The sequence below is a fragment of the Chaetura pelagica genome, unplaced genomic scaffold (genome assembly GCF_000747805.2).
Source record: "Chaetura pelagica isolate M959 unplaced genomic scaffold, ChaPel_1.0 scaffold328, whole genome shotgun sequence".
In the NCBI taxonomy this organism is placed as follows: Eukaryota; Metazoa; Chordata; class Aves; order Apodiformes; family Apodidae; genus Chaetura; species Chaetura pelagica.
In genome coordinates this window covers 2,759,116-2,776,479 of record NW_009954216.1, presented here as the reverse complement: position 1 = coordinate 2,776,479, position 17,364 = coordinate 2,759,116, and the positions used below count along the sequence as shown (strand labels likewise).

Genomic DNA, 17,364 nt, shown 5'->3' with positions numbered 1-17,364 from the left:
AGCAGGACCACAATCATACCAAGCATATCCCTAGCATGCTGAAATCAATACAGCTACCTTGATTTAATCAAACTAAAGTGGACTATGTAATGTAAAATATGGATGCCCAGTGAAACATACTCAATTGAGTTGCTCATACACATCAGCAAGTTTTATGGAAATCAGTTCTTTCAGATTCCTTTTTTTTTTCCTCATCACGCAGTGTTAGCACATCCGTAACACGTGGCATAATCTGACATAAATCAAAGTTGGCTGTTTTCCTAGTGATGCTAATTTCTAGTAAGTCTTGTGATCTGGACTACTCACCAGATCAAGGCAAAGGGCTCCAGAGCTGGGATCACACCAGGGGACTCTTCCTTAGTGGCTAAAAACTGCAGCAAAGCACAAGGAGGGAGAGGCTGCCCAGGCAGGGAGAGTGAGCACCTGGGGGGCAGCCGCTCTGCAAGGGGCTGGGCAGGGACACCCCCTGGGACAGGCCCCAGGAGCGGGAGAACTGGGCTCAAAGGGCACGGCAGGGCCTGCAGGCAGGCGAGCACGACTGGAGGCCTCACCCTCCCAGGAAAACCACCAGCAATGGTCTCCACTCAGTCCAAAGCCATGGTCAGAAGACACATGGCGACCTAGCCCGACATTCATCAGAAACATGCAGCCGTGCAGGTGTGGAGAGTCTGAGCCTGTCTCTTGCCAGAGGACAGCAAAGACCTGTGCGCTGCGACCAGGTAACTGGTGACTGAGCTTCAGGACGAAGTAGAGAGATTCAGGACTATCTGGGAATGTGAATGGGAAATCACTGTGGTGAAATCGCACCCTTTCAGTTTTATTGAATGAAGGCTGCTGCTTTGGAACACCAGATACTGCTGTGAAGATAAACCATCTAGTTACAACATGCCAGCTTCTGGCAACGGCAGCCAGAAACTCTGTTTAGGAACCTGCCTCAGCAGCAAAGCAGTGGTTACACCTCTGCTCAGCATCAGCCTTCCTGCCAGGCACCCCGGTGCCATGGCTTGCCATCAGGCCTCCACGTCCAGGCAGCTTTAAATGCCTGATCTTCTCCAGTCACTGCCTGTGAAGAGGAGATGTGTTTGGCAGCAGAAGGCATAGTTAAGGAGTAAAGAAACTGTAATGGTATGTTTGCCTAATTTCTGTATTGTTCACAGGATTTCTATGAAAGTATCTTGAAGGTGCTTGGAGAAGATGATGAAAATGAACAAGACGAAGTAGTTAAACTTAAGCAGGGCTTAAGGGAACTGCCAGAAATACAAGAATTACACCAAGACATCCTAGGAGAACTGGAAGAAAGAGTACTTAAATGGTAAGTACAGAATGTCATGGTTTGGTTGCTTTAACCTACCCTCCACAGCAGGTGGGTGAACACATCAGAGCTCCCTTAACCTCACTAGTAGGGAGGCTGGGACTTCAGCAGAGGTGAAAGGAATAGAACCTGAACTACTTTTTCAGATTTTGTAGGCAAGCAGGAAATAAATGTAGAGCTCGTCAGGCTAAGAAACCAAATACTGAAACGTCTGCATAGTGAATAGCTCATGAGTCCAAAGTGGCCCCATTGTACCGTGAGGACATCCTGCTTTGTAGGCATTATCTTCTGAAGCCAGTTCATAGTCATCACCAAGTGGCTTCACACTCATGGCTTGAAGGTCACAGGCTCATGCCATAGGAGGCAGAACAGCAGACTGATCCTGCGGATCATCTGCTCACAGAAATCTACATGGCAAGAGTATAGTGCTGGGATAAGAGACACCCCCTGGCTCCCAGCACCAAGGCAGGACTCTGGGCTGGCTGGGCTTCCAGACAGACAGACACTGCCAGCCTGCTGAGGGACTCCACCTAAGCCAAACATCCTCACAGGGCTAAGTCTTTCCATGAAGGAATAAAACCATGCCTAGGACAGATAAAGTTCCAAAATTAATTGAACCAAGAAGGCCTCTTACCTAAGTCAGGCTGCCAGGCCCTACTAGTCTGTCAAGCTGCTGGACAAAGAAATGTCTGAGATAAATTACCTCTGCAGACCCATGCTGTCTAAACCTACCACAGCCCCTGGCGTAGACTGAACTACTCTGGTTCTGACAGCTTGTGATGGATTATGCAGCCCCAACACCTCCAACCGTGATGGACTCCAGGAGTAGTATCACTGACAGTGGCTGATCCTACCCCAGCAGTGCCACTGAGCAGTTACGGAATTACATCAGGAGAACTTTTCAGAAGTCAAAGCATACAGGGAAAGAAAAGACTAAAGGAAACCGTATAATGCTTTGTGCCCACCAAAGGACTGTTACAAATGGCAGAAAGACTTTAAAAATGTAATTATTTATGATTTACACACTTAAAGCGTAAACAGAAGTGGTGTTTCCAACTAGGATTTAAAATTACTTGTGTCCTAAAGAAGTCACAACCCTACTCCAGCAGCATGCTATCCATTCCCTAAGACAAAAGGGTCATAGTGGGAAGTACCCTAAGATTCTCTCCAGAACTAATCTGTGGCACTGGGGAAAAAAAAAGAGGACTGTTCTGGAAATGCTGCCAGCACAACAGAATGACAAATGGCCCAGGGGAGTGCTTATACAGGTTCCCAGGTCATCACCACTCTTGAACCTTCCAGTAAGTACTACCCTGTGCCTGCAGTTCCCCAACACTCTGTTGCCCTGACATCCCCAGAACTCATGTTCCTCATTTAACTATGATTACTCATTTGCAGTCTCACATTTTGTCCTGTTCCTGTACTGCTTCTGTAAAAATTTCAATACTGTGCAACTGGGTGCAGAGACAGATGGCTGTGGAGCAGTGCTGAGATGGGGGCAATGAAGGAGAGCTGAAGATATTACAACTGAAGATGTAATATTGTCCCCCACAAGCAGAGCTCAAAGCACTGCAGCAGCCAGAAGGTCTGTTTAGAGAAGCAGCAGCTCTGTCTAGAGAGGACACAGCTGTGTTCTACCCACTACAGACACACAGTGCTGCTACCGCAAAGGCACAGCCAAAGGATCAGCCCCTTATGGTGCCCATTCCACAGCAGCCTATTTTGTTGTCCAGTATTTCAGAGAAGCACTCCCTCCCTCCTGCCATTTCACCTAGGCTTCAGCTGCACAATGTCCTTAGCCACTGTGAGTCTAACATAGCAAGAAAGAAGCAAATGTGGCTCTTCTTTAATTTTTATTTATTTAACTGCAGCTTCTTTTCTTTCTGTGACCTTAGGGAAGAACACCAGAAAGTTGCTGACATTTTCCTCTCCAGAAAATCAAGGCTGAATCACCACATGGCATACATTATGCAGTTTGATAGGAATTTGGCTTTGCTAGATGAAACCTGCCTTAAATATTCCCAAATGACTACTGTAATTCAGGAGTTTGAGGTAAGGCTACCATACCATTTTTACCTGTACTAATGCATGGTTGTGCAACAGGGCTTACTCAGATTTTTTTCTGCAACTCCACCAGTATTTACACAGGGGAAGATGGGAGAAGAGCTCTCCTCACATGTCCTAGTACCCAGGCTGAAGTGAGATGTTCACTTGTGTGTTGTGCATCTGTTGCCCACACCCCCATGCATGCATACAAATGTGTGTTTGTGAATCTACAGATCTGTGACTTTATTTTGCTGAAATATATTAACTTACTAGAGTAGTTTACCAGTCACATAATAATTTATCAAGCTCCTTGAGGATGTGTTAAGACTTTATTACTATCACCATATTTTAATATCTTGCCTTCTTTCATTGCATTTTACATCCTTTCTTTTGTATTTGGTCTGACCAGGATGAAGTGAGGGTTAGCCTGCATAAGTGCTTAGCTGTTGGCAGCAATCAACCCACAATATCTGTACAATTGCCTTTCTTTGCATTCTAAAATGTCTGTTAACTGCTTCCTCTGTTTGGAGAGGATGTTGTGACAGGCAACACTGACTCGAACAGGAAGACACAAACTCCACTGGCAAGACATATACAGGGTTCAACTCATCTAGACTCCCTGAGTGGTCTGTAACCTCTAGGACCATAACCTGTGGCCCTGTGGCAGGAAGCACATATTTTCTAGTTGTGTTAACTCAGTCATCTGTGCTGAATAATTGAAAAATCATCAAGGTGACACAAATTCCATTACTGCTGATTACATTGTGAAGTACTGGCAGTGTGGCCACTTCACATCAGTCCAAAACCTGTATGTGGATGGGAAAGTTAAGTTGGGCTACCCTGACTCTATTGAGCTAAAATGGCTAAAAACTATGCTGCTTTATTGTGGGTCTAGAATCCTGGTTTCTTATTATCTTCATGCAGTAAGAGAAATAACAACTTTTGCAGGGGTGGTTGAGGCACTGTAAGGATAAATTAGTGATTGGATCTTAAAGGTTATTTAGAATGCCAGCTCTATGCGTTATGGGTTTTATTTTTCACTGCAGCATGTGTGAAATATTAAAGATAACAATTTCAAAAGACATCCTAAAGTCAGCATTTACAAACAGATACCTTGCAGTCACCACAATTGTTTCCTGTTAGCAACTGAGGGGAGCTCTGATGGCTCATACTGCTCTGAACATCAACTTGACAAATGCAGGCTTTCTACTGAGAGCCTGTATCCCAGCTTTCTTCCCAGCCACATGCTTATGCACTTCTGTCGTAACTATCAACCCTAATGATTAACTCTTACTTCTAAGAAAGCACATGAGGCTTTTCCTATGATGAGATCAGCAGGATTTTGCCCCAGAATCAGTGAGATCTGTAACTTCTTGCCCTCTTGCACACAGGGAGATCCTTTGCTGCATTTTGCTCAATTCCATGTATTGAAATAAGATACTAAGAAGTTGCAGGGAGAAGAAACTTTCCAGTCCAAAAAAGGAATAATTATGACAAGCTTCATTGAGATCTTATACCTCTGTCTTCAAATTCCCCCCTGAAATCTTTATCCAACCTTTACCTTCTAAATGGTATTAGCTTTCCTCCCACTTCTGAGTCCAAACTATTGGTGAATGATGCCACAGGAAATAAACTGTCCATAGTACTTCTCTATAGTCACAAAGAAAATAACCCTTAGCAAGCTGGATAAATTGGGAATGGTTCAACAATATTGTGCATGCAACTGTAGCAAAATGTCATAATACAAACCAGGTAGAGACGATAGTCTGCTGCAGAGCTCACACATGCCTGATCTTTGTGTTTCCTTTCCCTTCCATTGAGGACAGCAGAGCTCTGGTGGGAGCCCTCAGACTCTGAAACACCAGCTTTTGAAAGTAGTGCAGCGTGTCTTCCAGTATCATGTGCTGCTTACAGGTCAGTGAAACCATTCTTAAAGGTATTCCATGGAGTAATTTTCCGTGCTTCCACCGTGCCTTGTGATGATGCCAAGGCAGCTAAAATAGGGCTCAATCCTGTGGGATTTCCTGGGAACTTCAGTAAGCTTAGTACAGGATTTAGGAAACATTAGGAAGCCTGTGAAGGAGCAGGCACCTCTTCAGCACAACCATGGTGATGGTCCCAAAAAAGTATAAAGTCAGCTGCTTTTAGCCATTCCTTCTTGGCTTTTTCCTTCTGTGAATTAGGAAAGGTGGAGTTCTATCTCACTGCCAGCAAACAGATTTTATTTATGTCAAGAGCAATTATCAGAGACAGTAGGGGACAGTAGTCCCGAGCAAGGAGACTCTGTACTCCATCCTGTATGACAGTGGAGAGCACCATCTCCTCCTTCTCCATCAACAAAGCAGTTTTGCCCAGTACTGCTCCCTAAACCCTATGTACAGTACACCTAAGGCTAGTGATAAGATTGAGTCAAAATCCCAGTCCAATTTCTCTGCATTGTAGAAGGCAAATATTCAAATTTATGTTAACAGTACAGATTTTACATTTACAGGAAGACCTTCCCTTTACAATGAGGACCGTATATATGTATATATATTTTTTGCTTGGGGTCTCTCCAAGGGGAAGTGTGTTCCTTCTGGTGGCTCATTCTCTGCAAGACACAGCAAATCTGCTAGATTTCTGGAGTAGGATGTGGCCCCCAGAAAGAGCTGGGAAGTTTAGGTTTGCAGCTGATGAACTGGTTGGGGAAGGAAATAGTGAAATGTAACAATAAATCTCAGTCTTGTCAAGTAACTTAGATGAGAACACAAAAAACCCAACAGGAATCCATAGACATAAAGACAGATACATGCTTTGAGAGTATGTGTATGTGTGGGTGGAGAGGGATGCAAGATAAGTGGATGTGTGTGTCAGGAAGAAGGAAGCCATAAACCGCCTATACTCAACAGCCAATGAAAGGCACAGCATATTAGCAGGGACTCCTATAAATGCAGCAGAACAAAGTGACCATATGAAATTTTTATTCACAGCACAGATTAGCAGCAGTTTCTTCTGTTCCAGACACTTTGATCAAGGATGCAACTCATTATTCACAGCTGGCTTTGCTTTTTCAGTACGAGCAATACAAATGAATACCCGATGCCAACAGCAGGACTTTTTTTTTCTGTCTGACTTACTTCCCCCTCTGGCTGTGTCTACACCAAGGACAAATTTCAAGACCTGAGAGTTGCAGTACTTCATAGTCTCACACCTTACGGTGTTCTTAGTGCATGCACACAAATACTTTCTTTAAAAAAACAGACCTGGCATGTGCCTGTCAGAAATACCTCCAATACGCTCCCTTTACTCTGCCCATTTTTGTGGTCCAGAAGGTTAATTGCAAACATGAAGTGTGGAATTTTGTGAGAGAGCTGGAAGGGTTTTGGTGCATCTCCAGTGACTGGATTTCACCTATGCTTGAAGCAACTTGAGCTTCAACTTGTCTCAGGTACTGGCACTAACTGGGAAAATGAAAGCTTTTGTGTATACTGCAGTAAATTCTGGATTAAGATATTCTGGAAAACAGGTTTACTGCTTCAGTTCTTCACCTCAAGAAACCAGGCCCTAAGCTAGGGCTAGGGCAGAGTGGGTCTGGAATAGTGAAGCTTCAGATTCTCTAGACAGCATAAAAAAGTTGAAATACACAGGTGTAGTTGTGTGTTCGTAACTGGCAGTTTGTACCACATAAGGAGGGGTATTTTATTAGGACATTGGTAACCAATTACTGCAGTACAGCCAAAAGGAGTTGCCCACTCAGTTAAATGTCCATAGCCAGGGACAGAGCTTCTCAGCTATGAAAAGGAATGCTAAATATTTCCTGGTAACACCACACAACCCCTTCCTGCCTGAGTACAGGCAAAGGATTTCCTAAATCCATGTAAAGCCAGCTAGATTTCAGGACACCAAGGAAGACACAGCACTAGAAAGAGAAATGCACATGGATAGGACTTTCAAGGAAACAAATACTCATGCCAGCACCATCCTCAGCACAGAGGCCCAGTTCCGCAATGCAGAATTTAGGAGTCCGAATTAATCGGAAAGATAAGAACCAAGTATTTCAGGATTAGGCTTTTTAAAATGGCGGCTCTCATATACTAGTTGCATAAAGACACAGACAAAAAACAGATTATTCAAGGCAAGTAGTTCAAATAAAACTAACAGGTAAAAGTTTTTTATATAATCCAGATATGTTTCCCGCAAATATAAGTCCTATTGTGTGACTTTTACAGAACTATTTTGAGAATGTGATTGAGTTCAGTCGTAATAATTGAACTCTGCATGTACAGAACCAGAGTCTCCTTCCTGTGTCTATAAAATGCATATAATTCATTGAATACAGAAAATCAGTCTTTACACAGCCAATACGAATCATTCAGATGGGAAAACAGAATTCATCAGAAAAACAATTATTTGTAAAGTGGTGTTACTCAGCAATTCTCTTGGCTGAGAAACAAGGAAATATTTTTGTCACTCTCAGTTCATTAGTTTTATACTGCTAAGTTATGTGATTAGTCCAAATCTGTATCAATGCTCTTGTAATGATTCTCAAAGTAGAATGCAGTCAAAGATGAGTTTTGTTTTGGAAAGAGGCTATACACACTTAATCTATTTGGGAACAAAGTGAGATGGGACATTACTGTCCCATGGAAGTGTTCAAGGTCAGGCTGGACAGGGCTTTAAGCAACTCAATCAGCTGTCCCTTCCCATGGCAGGGGGGGGGGGGTTGGACTAGATTATGATCTTTAAGGTCCCTTCCAACACAACCCATTCTATTTTTAGCATTTTATGTTTTAGGTAATAACACTATAATTACGTTGATCTGTATTCTGATTACTGGATGTCTGTGTTGGTTTGGTTATTTTCTACAGATTACTTGAATAATCTTTGCCCTGATTCTACAGAGTATGAAGCTACACAAGGTAAAATGAAAGGGGTGGTACAACAATTCTGCTTTTATAACTCTGCTTCTAAAGAAGTACAGGATATATACCGGTAATATATGGAAGAGGATTCTTTTCAAGAGTTTGTGTTAACAGGGTAGATGAAAGATCTGTAACAACTGATTGCTAATTTATACATTGAAACATGTGGGCCTCCCATAGTTTTGACACAGTGAACTTACAGAAGAATATATCATCAAAGTATCATCTATACAAGTGTGGTACAGATACTCTAGTCCTGCCCCAGTCCTCAGGAAAGTCCTAGTCCTCTTTAGCTCTGTCCATATTTGGCCTGGTCATTGTAAAGTCAATTGGCATGGCTCCACCTGCTTATTTGTGTACCACTATCTATGGCATGGCTCTGAATTCTGGAGAAACCTAGGAGGTTTCAATTGTTTCTGTATTCCTAAAGCCTAAGTGAACTTGAAAATAAATCAGTTCTGCAAAACCAAGAACAAATCCAGATGTTCAGCTGCTAACACCACCCTTCCCATCCCATCAGACGGATATAGTAGAAGTTTCTTACTCCCACTGAAGTCAAAGCTAGGTTTAGCTGTGGCCTCAGTAAGCTAAAGGCTAAAGTAAGGAGTAACACTGCTTTAATGAAACCAGTTCACCTCTCTGTTACACGGAGCATGAATCCAAACCAACTCCCAGCAATAAGGTCTGCAACTGACTAAAGGTTGTTCTGGCCAAGAGTACAGTCTTGTGCAAGCTTCAGGACTCCAGTCACTGACAGTGGGACTAGAGCTATACCAATAATTCAAACAAGGCAAGGCCAGGGCAGACACTCAAGCTCTGTGGTCACAATTGCCTATTTTGTTTGTGGTTTGCACATGCCTGTCACTTTTCTGGCCAGCAATGGCAAATGAGCTCCCAGATGATGCCCAGAAACAGATAGGATGCCCTGTTCCACAGGGTAAGAGAATTGAGAGAAAGACCTGAGCCGTGTTATGCCACTGCTCTCAGAGACAGCAAACATGCCCTGGCTATTTGCTATGAAGAATCCAGGTGTTAATTCATGTCAGCACTTCATATACAATTCTGTCAGAAAGGGGTGTCCTGCCCCCTCTCTCCGCATTAGGGGGAAACAGATCACCTCAGACTGCCATGCGTTTGGATGCCTAAAGCTGGGTTACATTAATCTCTCTCTACCACAAGCTCCAATTGCCAAAAATCTGCAAATAAAAAACATCACAAAAATATTCTGTGCCATGCTCGGTGTTTAAAAGGGCCCTCATGAGCTCTCTTGGGTCTGCAAAATCTCATGCAGAGTTTCCCACACAAGAATGATGAAGGGAAGGGGAACTGTCTTCAGTTTGCTGGGCAGATGCCTTCCAAAGGTGCCAAATAAGTTAAATAAACTGCTGCTAGGGATATTGTTTGCTTTTTTTAATTATGCCCTTGCCAACAGGCTTCAGGTTATTTTCCTACTCTGTGATGTGATTTATGGTGTTTGTTTTCCTCTACCCCTCAGCTGCCTTATTCGTTGTTTCTGAAATCACAGACCGAGCCAACGACAGCATGCTCCAAGCGGTGAGTCCTCACATGACACCTGCTCTCCAAATCAGCTGTGTCTTTTCTACACATCTGCTGAAGTGAATACATATCTCTCCTAAATTCTGATGCCTGCTCCAGGGTGAGACTCAAGGGTTTATACAGATCTGGTTTACAGTACTCCAGATATGGAGTAGGTCTACGCCCCTTTGCACAACTGTGCAGGCTGTCAGTCACTGTGGCAAGGAGCACAAGGTTTATTCCCTCTTGGGGTTGTGGAAATAGTATGTGGAGCAGTGAAATGAGAGATGGGACTTTTCATTGGTTTGTTTCTAACCTGACATGTTTTTAGATATGAAATGTTGAAGATATCACAAATGTACTATCAGAGAGACATGCTGAGCTCATTTACATAGTTTTTCCACAAATCTGGAATCCCATTTTACTTCAGAAGAATAGATCTCAAGCCATGACAAAAGATAAAGATTTTGAGCATTCTGAAGTTCAAGGCTTTTAAGTTCAAAACTCAAAATTCAGATCTGTATATTCACTCAGTGCTAACTTTAAATAGCTTGGACCTATTAATTTGATTTAAATCCATTTCTGCTTTTCTCCTCCAAGCTTCTCAACATCCCCACCCCCACCCTGGCACATGTTCCTCAGAACACATTCCCCCTTCATACAATAACATCAGCCCATTCACTGTGTTGATGTGACTCTGTAACAACTCAAAAACCTTCAAACCTTCATCCTAAAGACAGCAGGTGTTTTTGTTGTGGTTTTTTGTTGTTGTTGTGGGGTTTGTTTGTTTCTTGTGGTTTTTTTTATAATTCCTCCTGATTGCTAAGGAAAAGTTCCAAACAGGAATCACGTGTAAAGAAAGCAGCACACCGAGCACTTGCTGAGTGTAGGCTGTCAGCTACACTGATCTCTTGGGTTGCTTACTCTCAGCTTTAGTTGAACATACTTTGGGTACCAGGACAAACCATTTTGTCATGAGCCATAGCAGATAGGATGGGGACAGAAGTTGTGAGGGAAGTTTTTGCAGATGAAATGGTAGTTGCATTACAGTCAAAGAAAAGTGAAGAAGGAAAAGAGAGAGAAAGCAGCATATCAGAAAAGCAAGATGCATGGACGCAATTATGTTCATATAGGCTAATATTGATCAGCATTAACAGCAATAACCAGCAGTCAATTACTACATAAAGACTACTCCATTACCAAGAAAAAACAGATGTAGATTGCAGGGAAGATGTGGTCTCACTCTCACAGAGTTACCATAAAATGAAATGCCATCTGTCCCCTCTAGAGAATTACACTGAAACTGTGGACTTACTGATCAAAATTGTCAACAGGTTTGATTCTGATTTTCTTTCTCTTCAGGCAAAGAATTTACAATAATAGCTTTCCATTCTTAAAGCATTCTTCATACCAAAATAACAAATATCTTGTCATAAAACCAAGATCTTAGGAAGAGTTTATACAGTAAGCTCAGATATTTAGAAATATCTGTATTATAGGTCGAGAACTGTAAGAACTCTGTTCTTAAGAGAGCATGGTCACATCTTTTTGTGGTACCTCTGCTTCCTTAGATTTCACTCAGATCTATGGGAGATTTGTATGAATATTTTTGTGAAGTTAGAAGTACTCAAAAGTAGCCAGTACAAATTTGCTGTTTTGCAATGATTTAAGCTCCAGTAAGCCCTGTTCTAATTTGAAGAACATCACTGTATTGAATGAGTTTTACAGATGTCACAGACCATATAAGAATTGCTATTAATAATGTCTGTTTTGGAACAATTTAATAAAAAATTCCACATAGACTTTTTTCACACTTCGTCTTTTATCAAATCATCAGAGCACATCTGTTCTTTTTAAAACTGTGGCCCAGAGGAGATGAAAGAAAATTTCCTTCTTTCCCATCTGTGTAAATCCTGTGGGTTTTGTAAAGCTGCAGGTTCATGAGAATCAAAGTTCAATATTCTGCTAAATCAGATGTTGCCCTCCTGAATTAATATCCCACCAGAAAAGCCACAACCAGCAGGTATTTTCTTTCTAATCTTAAAAAAAATGCAGAGATTTAAGATGATACTCTAATTACAGAACAAACTGAACAATGCCACTCAAGATACAGCATTAATAACTTGCCATGTCCATGGTTGAACTTCTAAGCAATAATTTAGAGTTGGTATGTACCTGGAAGGGGGAAGATTTCTGCTGCCGCTTATCAGCTCATCAAAGTACACTCCAAAAATCTGTCAGGAGCATTGAATTATGATCTACATTTTCTGCAGAATATCAAGGATTCAGTATTGATATATGTATATCTATGGTTATTCAGGGTAATATTGTAGCCCTATCCTTTGTGATATATACCTCTGCATAGCTTTGATTCAGAAGCAAAAGATCAGAAGACCAGTTATAGCAATGGGGACAGTGATGAGGAAAAAGAGATTTTTTTTATCTTTTTTTTTTTTTTTTTTTTTTTTTTTTTGTGAGAGTAACACTCTAGCAGTTTCCCCCTGGGAACTATTAACCCAGGATTTTCAGACACATGTTGATATTAACAACCTCCTCAGCATTGTCATCAAATAGGAAAATATTATTCGCAATTTACAGATGTGCAAATAGGCATAAAGCTCACCATCACCACATGGGAGACATTCACTACTTGAACTAAGCAGGGTTTGTATTGCTCTCTGGACTTCTACAGTCTGTTAGAGACCCCGATATGCTCAGAGCTAAAAAGCATTGTTGCTGTTTTACCAGCTGGTGAATTCCTTGGGAGGATGTTCCTCCTGCACAGACAATGTTAATATGATGGAAGCTGCATTTCACTGCCAAAATGGCCAGATAAGGATTTCAGCCATCCACATCTGCAGTACTAGTTGGGTGGAGTTTGGTTTTAATTTTACAGTTATATCTTGTGACAGATATTTGAAGGGAGAATTATAATAGTTTTAAGGAGAATGAAGAAAACTATAAGCAGGGAATTTTACAGGAACTGTAGGAAAACTGTACTTCCCTCAGCTGCCCACATTCCCAGATACATCTCTGTCCTTCACATGTGATGGCTGCTTCACTTCCTACAGGAAATGAGTTTGATACATTTCTGTCCATTTCCTGGAGAACATGTGTCCATACTGCAAACCTCAGCGTTACAAAAGCAGCCTCTGCCAGCAATCCTGAGAAAAGCTGAGGTGTATCTGAACCACAGCAACTTCTCCTCTCACCCTGGTAGAAACTCCAGTTATTAGTACTAGCACTGGCTATGAATGTGCCCACAGGAGAGCACTGCCTTTTCTGAGGATGAAGAGCTGTTTTCCATTGTGCTAATTTGACACGTTTTGCTAGGGCTAAAATACACTTTAGTGATGGGAAGGGCTATCAGTTGCCCCATGATCCCTGGTATTTCCTGTGCTATTAGTTTATACATTCTTTTTCCCTTCTGCTGGCCTATAAAATTTTAGAAATTATCTGAAAAATTCCACTGGTTACTTCCTGCATTGAAAAAGAGATACCTGACAGCTGAAATTCTTAAAAATGTGTCAACTGCCAGTTATGTTGCATGTCAGTGACCAGCCCTGTGCAAGGTTTGTAGGTGTTTCCATATGTCTGATATGCAGTTGCTTATTAAGAACATCTTAGCTTAGTATCATGCTAGGCAAATGTAGTATTTCATCAGAGCACTCACATACACAGATATTTCAAGCTTATCTCAAAAAGCAAGCTGAGATAGGTACATTAATTATGTTACCTGAAATCCAAGCTAATTAGCCTTGATAGACCATTGTGTTGACATGGATGCGCTCCTTCTGGTATTTGTGATAGCTTTCTTAATTAGCAGATTCTGTAGACAGCCCTGCTCTCTATCACATAGATACACTGTACAATCTAATCGAGTCTAAGCAAGCCCAAGGGTATCTTAACGCCAGTCAGTGCAGCACAGGAAAACAGACCATTATCTGTCATAGCCAACACAGACAAGAGACTACTAGTTTTTAGACACATTTCAGCGATGACTCATTGCTGCTGTGCAGCCCATTCTGCTGTTCTGACTAGATAAAAACAGCTGAATCCTATGTACTAGCCTTGGTTTTAGCAGCTTCACCTGCTAAGTGGAAGGGGATTTGAAAAGACTCCAACAATATTGCAAAGATACAGACAACCCTTCATCCTCTTTGTATATTCATCCAATACCATATTTTTATGAGAGCATAGGCTTAGATTAATCTTAAAGAGAGATGCAGCTTCATTGCCTGCTTACTAGTTAACCTTCTAAAACCCATGTTGCAAAGCCAATAATCAACTATCACAAATATAAACCTCTAGATATTCCTAGTAACAGTTTTACAGTATCAAAGCATGCTTTGGATAATCTGTGTCATGCCAATAATACACAGGCCTTTGGAGCAGATGCTGTCTCTGCTTCCAGTTTATTAGTTTCCAGAGCAAGAAAGTTGGCAAAGAGGCCTGTGTATAAACAGTGAGTTAGCAGGCCCTTCTGAAGGCGAGCTGAGGGAGCAGAGGTACTAGGACTGTAGAAGATGTGAAATGCTAGCAGTGAGGTTTTAGAAAACCTTTAAGCCTGGAAGACAACTTTCTGGGTGTAAAACCCCTGTGCTCAGTTTTCTCTGAAACCTAATTCTGTACTTCCACTTTTAGAGAAAAAAAAAAAACAAAAAAAAAACCAACAACAAAAAAACAGTGAAGACAGAAGAGGGAGGGTTTGCCTCTTGTCTAAAGAATAGTCTCCTAAACACTGTTTCTCTCCCCCAGGAAAACTTGCAGAAGCTGGTACACATTGAGCACAGTGTGAGAGGGCAGAGTGGCCTCCTCCAGCCAGGAAGGGTGAGTGCTGCAGGCAGACCTATGCTGTTAAGGACATTGTTTCTGGCCAGCTCTCTCTCTGATGGTTTGGATGGCCAGATTTCATGTCTACAGGTGTTACTTACTGAGCACTGTAACAAGAGCTGGAGCACTGATTTTATGTAAAAACCCATCACTCTGTCAGTGATATGTGCTGAAAGCCTCAGGCTCTTCCTGTGCTGCCAAAAGCAGTTAGGGAAGCTCTTTCCCCAGGAGATACATTCTCTTTTCTCAGTAAGATTCAGAATAAAACAAGTCTCAGGATTACAATTTGCTGTTTCTCCTTCAGGTCTTTGTAAAAGAGGGAACACTGATGAAAGTCTCTGGCAAAAACAGGCACCCTCGGCATTTGTTCTTGGTAAGATTACTTTTATACTTTTACTGTGTCTCTTTCGTCTTCTGCTCACATGCAGCTCCGAAACCCAGCAGGAGTTTTCAGACTGCAAGTTATTTGACTGTCAGCAGTGACATGGTGAGCCAGTTTCTGCTGCAAACAGGGCTGCAACTGTTTCCACTCATGTCCCATTGGCCCTGCAGGCTATGCAGCCCTCCAGTTGTGGCATAGCTAAGCCGAAATCCTGCAAAGCAATGAAAGTTTCCAAGGTGATCAACAGGACAGGAGCTCCTGAATACTTTCAGCATTTAAGTTTCACACTCTAAAGTTCAGCCCTAAGGCCTTAGGAGATCTGATTAGAAGCAAGAGAGAACACTCTACTGCTAAAGTTTATGAAAGCTTTTTTGGACTCACTTGGGAGACCTTTGCATCTTAGAAGCTCAAGGACCAGATTTTAGTGCCTGCTGTCCACATTTATGGAAGTTACCTGACCATTGTATGCATTACCTTACTATAGTCCCTCTGAGCACACACCTCCAGCTTCCTGCTGGTTAGAGCAACCGTTTTCAATGATGATTTGCAAAATTCTTCTAAGAAAAATGAACCTTTCAGCAGTTGGCTGGAACACTGTCCACAAGGGTCCACAACCCTAATGCAAAAACTGCAAGTATTCGCAAATCAAAACAGATGAAAAATAATTGTTTTGGAAATATGCTATTAACACACTTTCTGTTTCACATTACACACTACACTGAACAGTTAAGAGTATGTGAGACTCCAGGCTCCTAAGCTCCATTCTCAACTTTTCAGGCAGCTCATCATTGTGTATGTAACCACAGGAATTTTTATGCACCTATTGGTATGAAGGGGAAGATACCTGTGTCTTCAGAGGTTTTTTTACCTGCTTACCTGTTAATATTTGAAAAATTCTTTAGAGCTCCTTCTCAGGAAAGAGCCATAAACAACTGAGCATTACTGCTGCTATTAAAGTACTGTTCACACCACTTATTTTAAAATAAATGGCTTATGTGCCTGGAATATGTATTTGCTGTAGCCTCTGTAAGTGTTGACAAATTTTCACTCTGGGACCATTGTAAGGAGGAGAGATGGCTTATTGCAGAAGTCATACATTTTGCCATTAATTCTTCTTATTTCTCCCTTTTATTAATACTTCCTATTTGTGTATGAGTGGATGCACAAGCTTCTTTGCTTCTTTAGTCATTTATTGCAGTCATAATCAAAGATCAGATTTAATGGGACACAGTGCTGGCACTGCACTTTTCTGATGGCTTTATTGGTTTCTGTGAAAATTCAGACTTCCATGTACTGAAAGTGATGGATTTCACCCAGATCTTCAAATATGTGATTGCTGCAGTGCTGTTTTACTGAGTCAGCATAAATGGATTGTGACAGCAGCAGTAAATGTCAAAATCATTACTTTGTTACAGCCAAGGGAAAATGGTCCTACCTGAACCTCCAGGAGCTGGTCTTAAGAAACTGTTCTCAACAGCAGCAACTATGAAGCCTACTGATACTTGCTTCCTTACTGATCTCTCTTCTGAAGCAATGCCTTTGCTAGTGTTAAAAACAAAATTTTAAGTTGTGGATAAAGCTGGGACCAGGTTCCAAGAAGGTGGTACTATTTTGGCTTCAAGTGTGTTCATAACTGCTATCCTAATCTTCTATTATGGCAAATACTGAAGTGTCACAAACCTAGCCATTAAAACTGATAGAAATTATTTAAAAGGAAGATCAGAAATCAAGTTGGCAATAAACATTGAGAGAACAGTAATTTAAACTTGCATTAAACTGAAATAAATTTCAAGTAGTCCAAATGGTTGTATCAGCTTGAAAGGCTCAAGAGGCTGAAACTGTTACTAGAAGAAAGCAAGCACAGACATTAGTTTCTGGCACTTTCTAGTTTAGAAACTATTTTTGATTTCAAGGGGAGTTCAGCAGCTCAAACACGGATGTTAACTGCAAAGAGAGAAGTGTCTTTTGGCAGCTGGAGACATTACAGTAGCCAATGCCCTGTTGTAAACAGATGCTCAGTGTTCAGAAACAGCATTCTGTTCTTCCTTTCAATCAGAAAGGCAAACTGACCAAATGTGCTGTGATGAAAAGTATGTGGTGGAGCTAGACTAAAACACAGTGATCACTTCCAACAGCCAAGAGACGTATCAAACTGGCTTCTCTCCTGCTCTAACCCACTGAACTTGCCACCACCTCAGGCTTTTTGTATTATGTCTCCTGTTGGGACAGGACAGGCGTGATTGGATCTTGGAAACAGTTTGAAGCTTATTGGCAAATATTTTTTTTTACTTGGTCTCCTCTACCCTGAAAGATCCTCAGGTAGCAGCAGAGCACTGCTATGTATGGTGAAATTG

At 41.7% G+C, this 17,364-nt stretch overlaps 1 protein-coding gene across 1 annotated transcript in view; it reads left to right on the top strand.

Annotated features, from left to right (window-relative positions):
• Nucleotides 1-17,364, top strand: part of FGD5 (FYVE, RhoGEF and PH domain containing 5) — a 64,790-nt gene that overhangs the window by 32,508 nt on the left and 14,918 nt on the right. Inside the window, exons 6-12 of the mRNA XM_010003366.1 lie at nucleotides 1,158-1,312; nucleotides 3,208-3,364; nucleotides 5,185-5,272; nucleotides 8,206-8,256; nucleotides 9,755-9,813; nucleotides 14,554-14,625; nucleotides 14,933-15,001. Of these exons, the coding sequence (XP_010001668.1) occupies nucleotides 1,158-1,312; nucleotides 3,208-3,364; nucleotides 5,185-5,272; nucleotides 8,206-8,256; nucleotides 9,755-9,813; nucleotides 14,554-14,625; nucleotides 14,933-15,001 (651 nt within the window). The remainder of the gene's footprint in view (nucleotides 1-1,157; nucleotides 1,313-3,207; nucleotides 3,365-5,184; nucleotides 5,273-8,205; nucleotides 8,257-9,754; nucleotides 9,814-14,553; nucleotides 14,626-14,932; nucleotides 15,002-17,364) is intronic.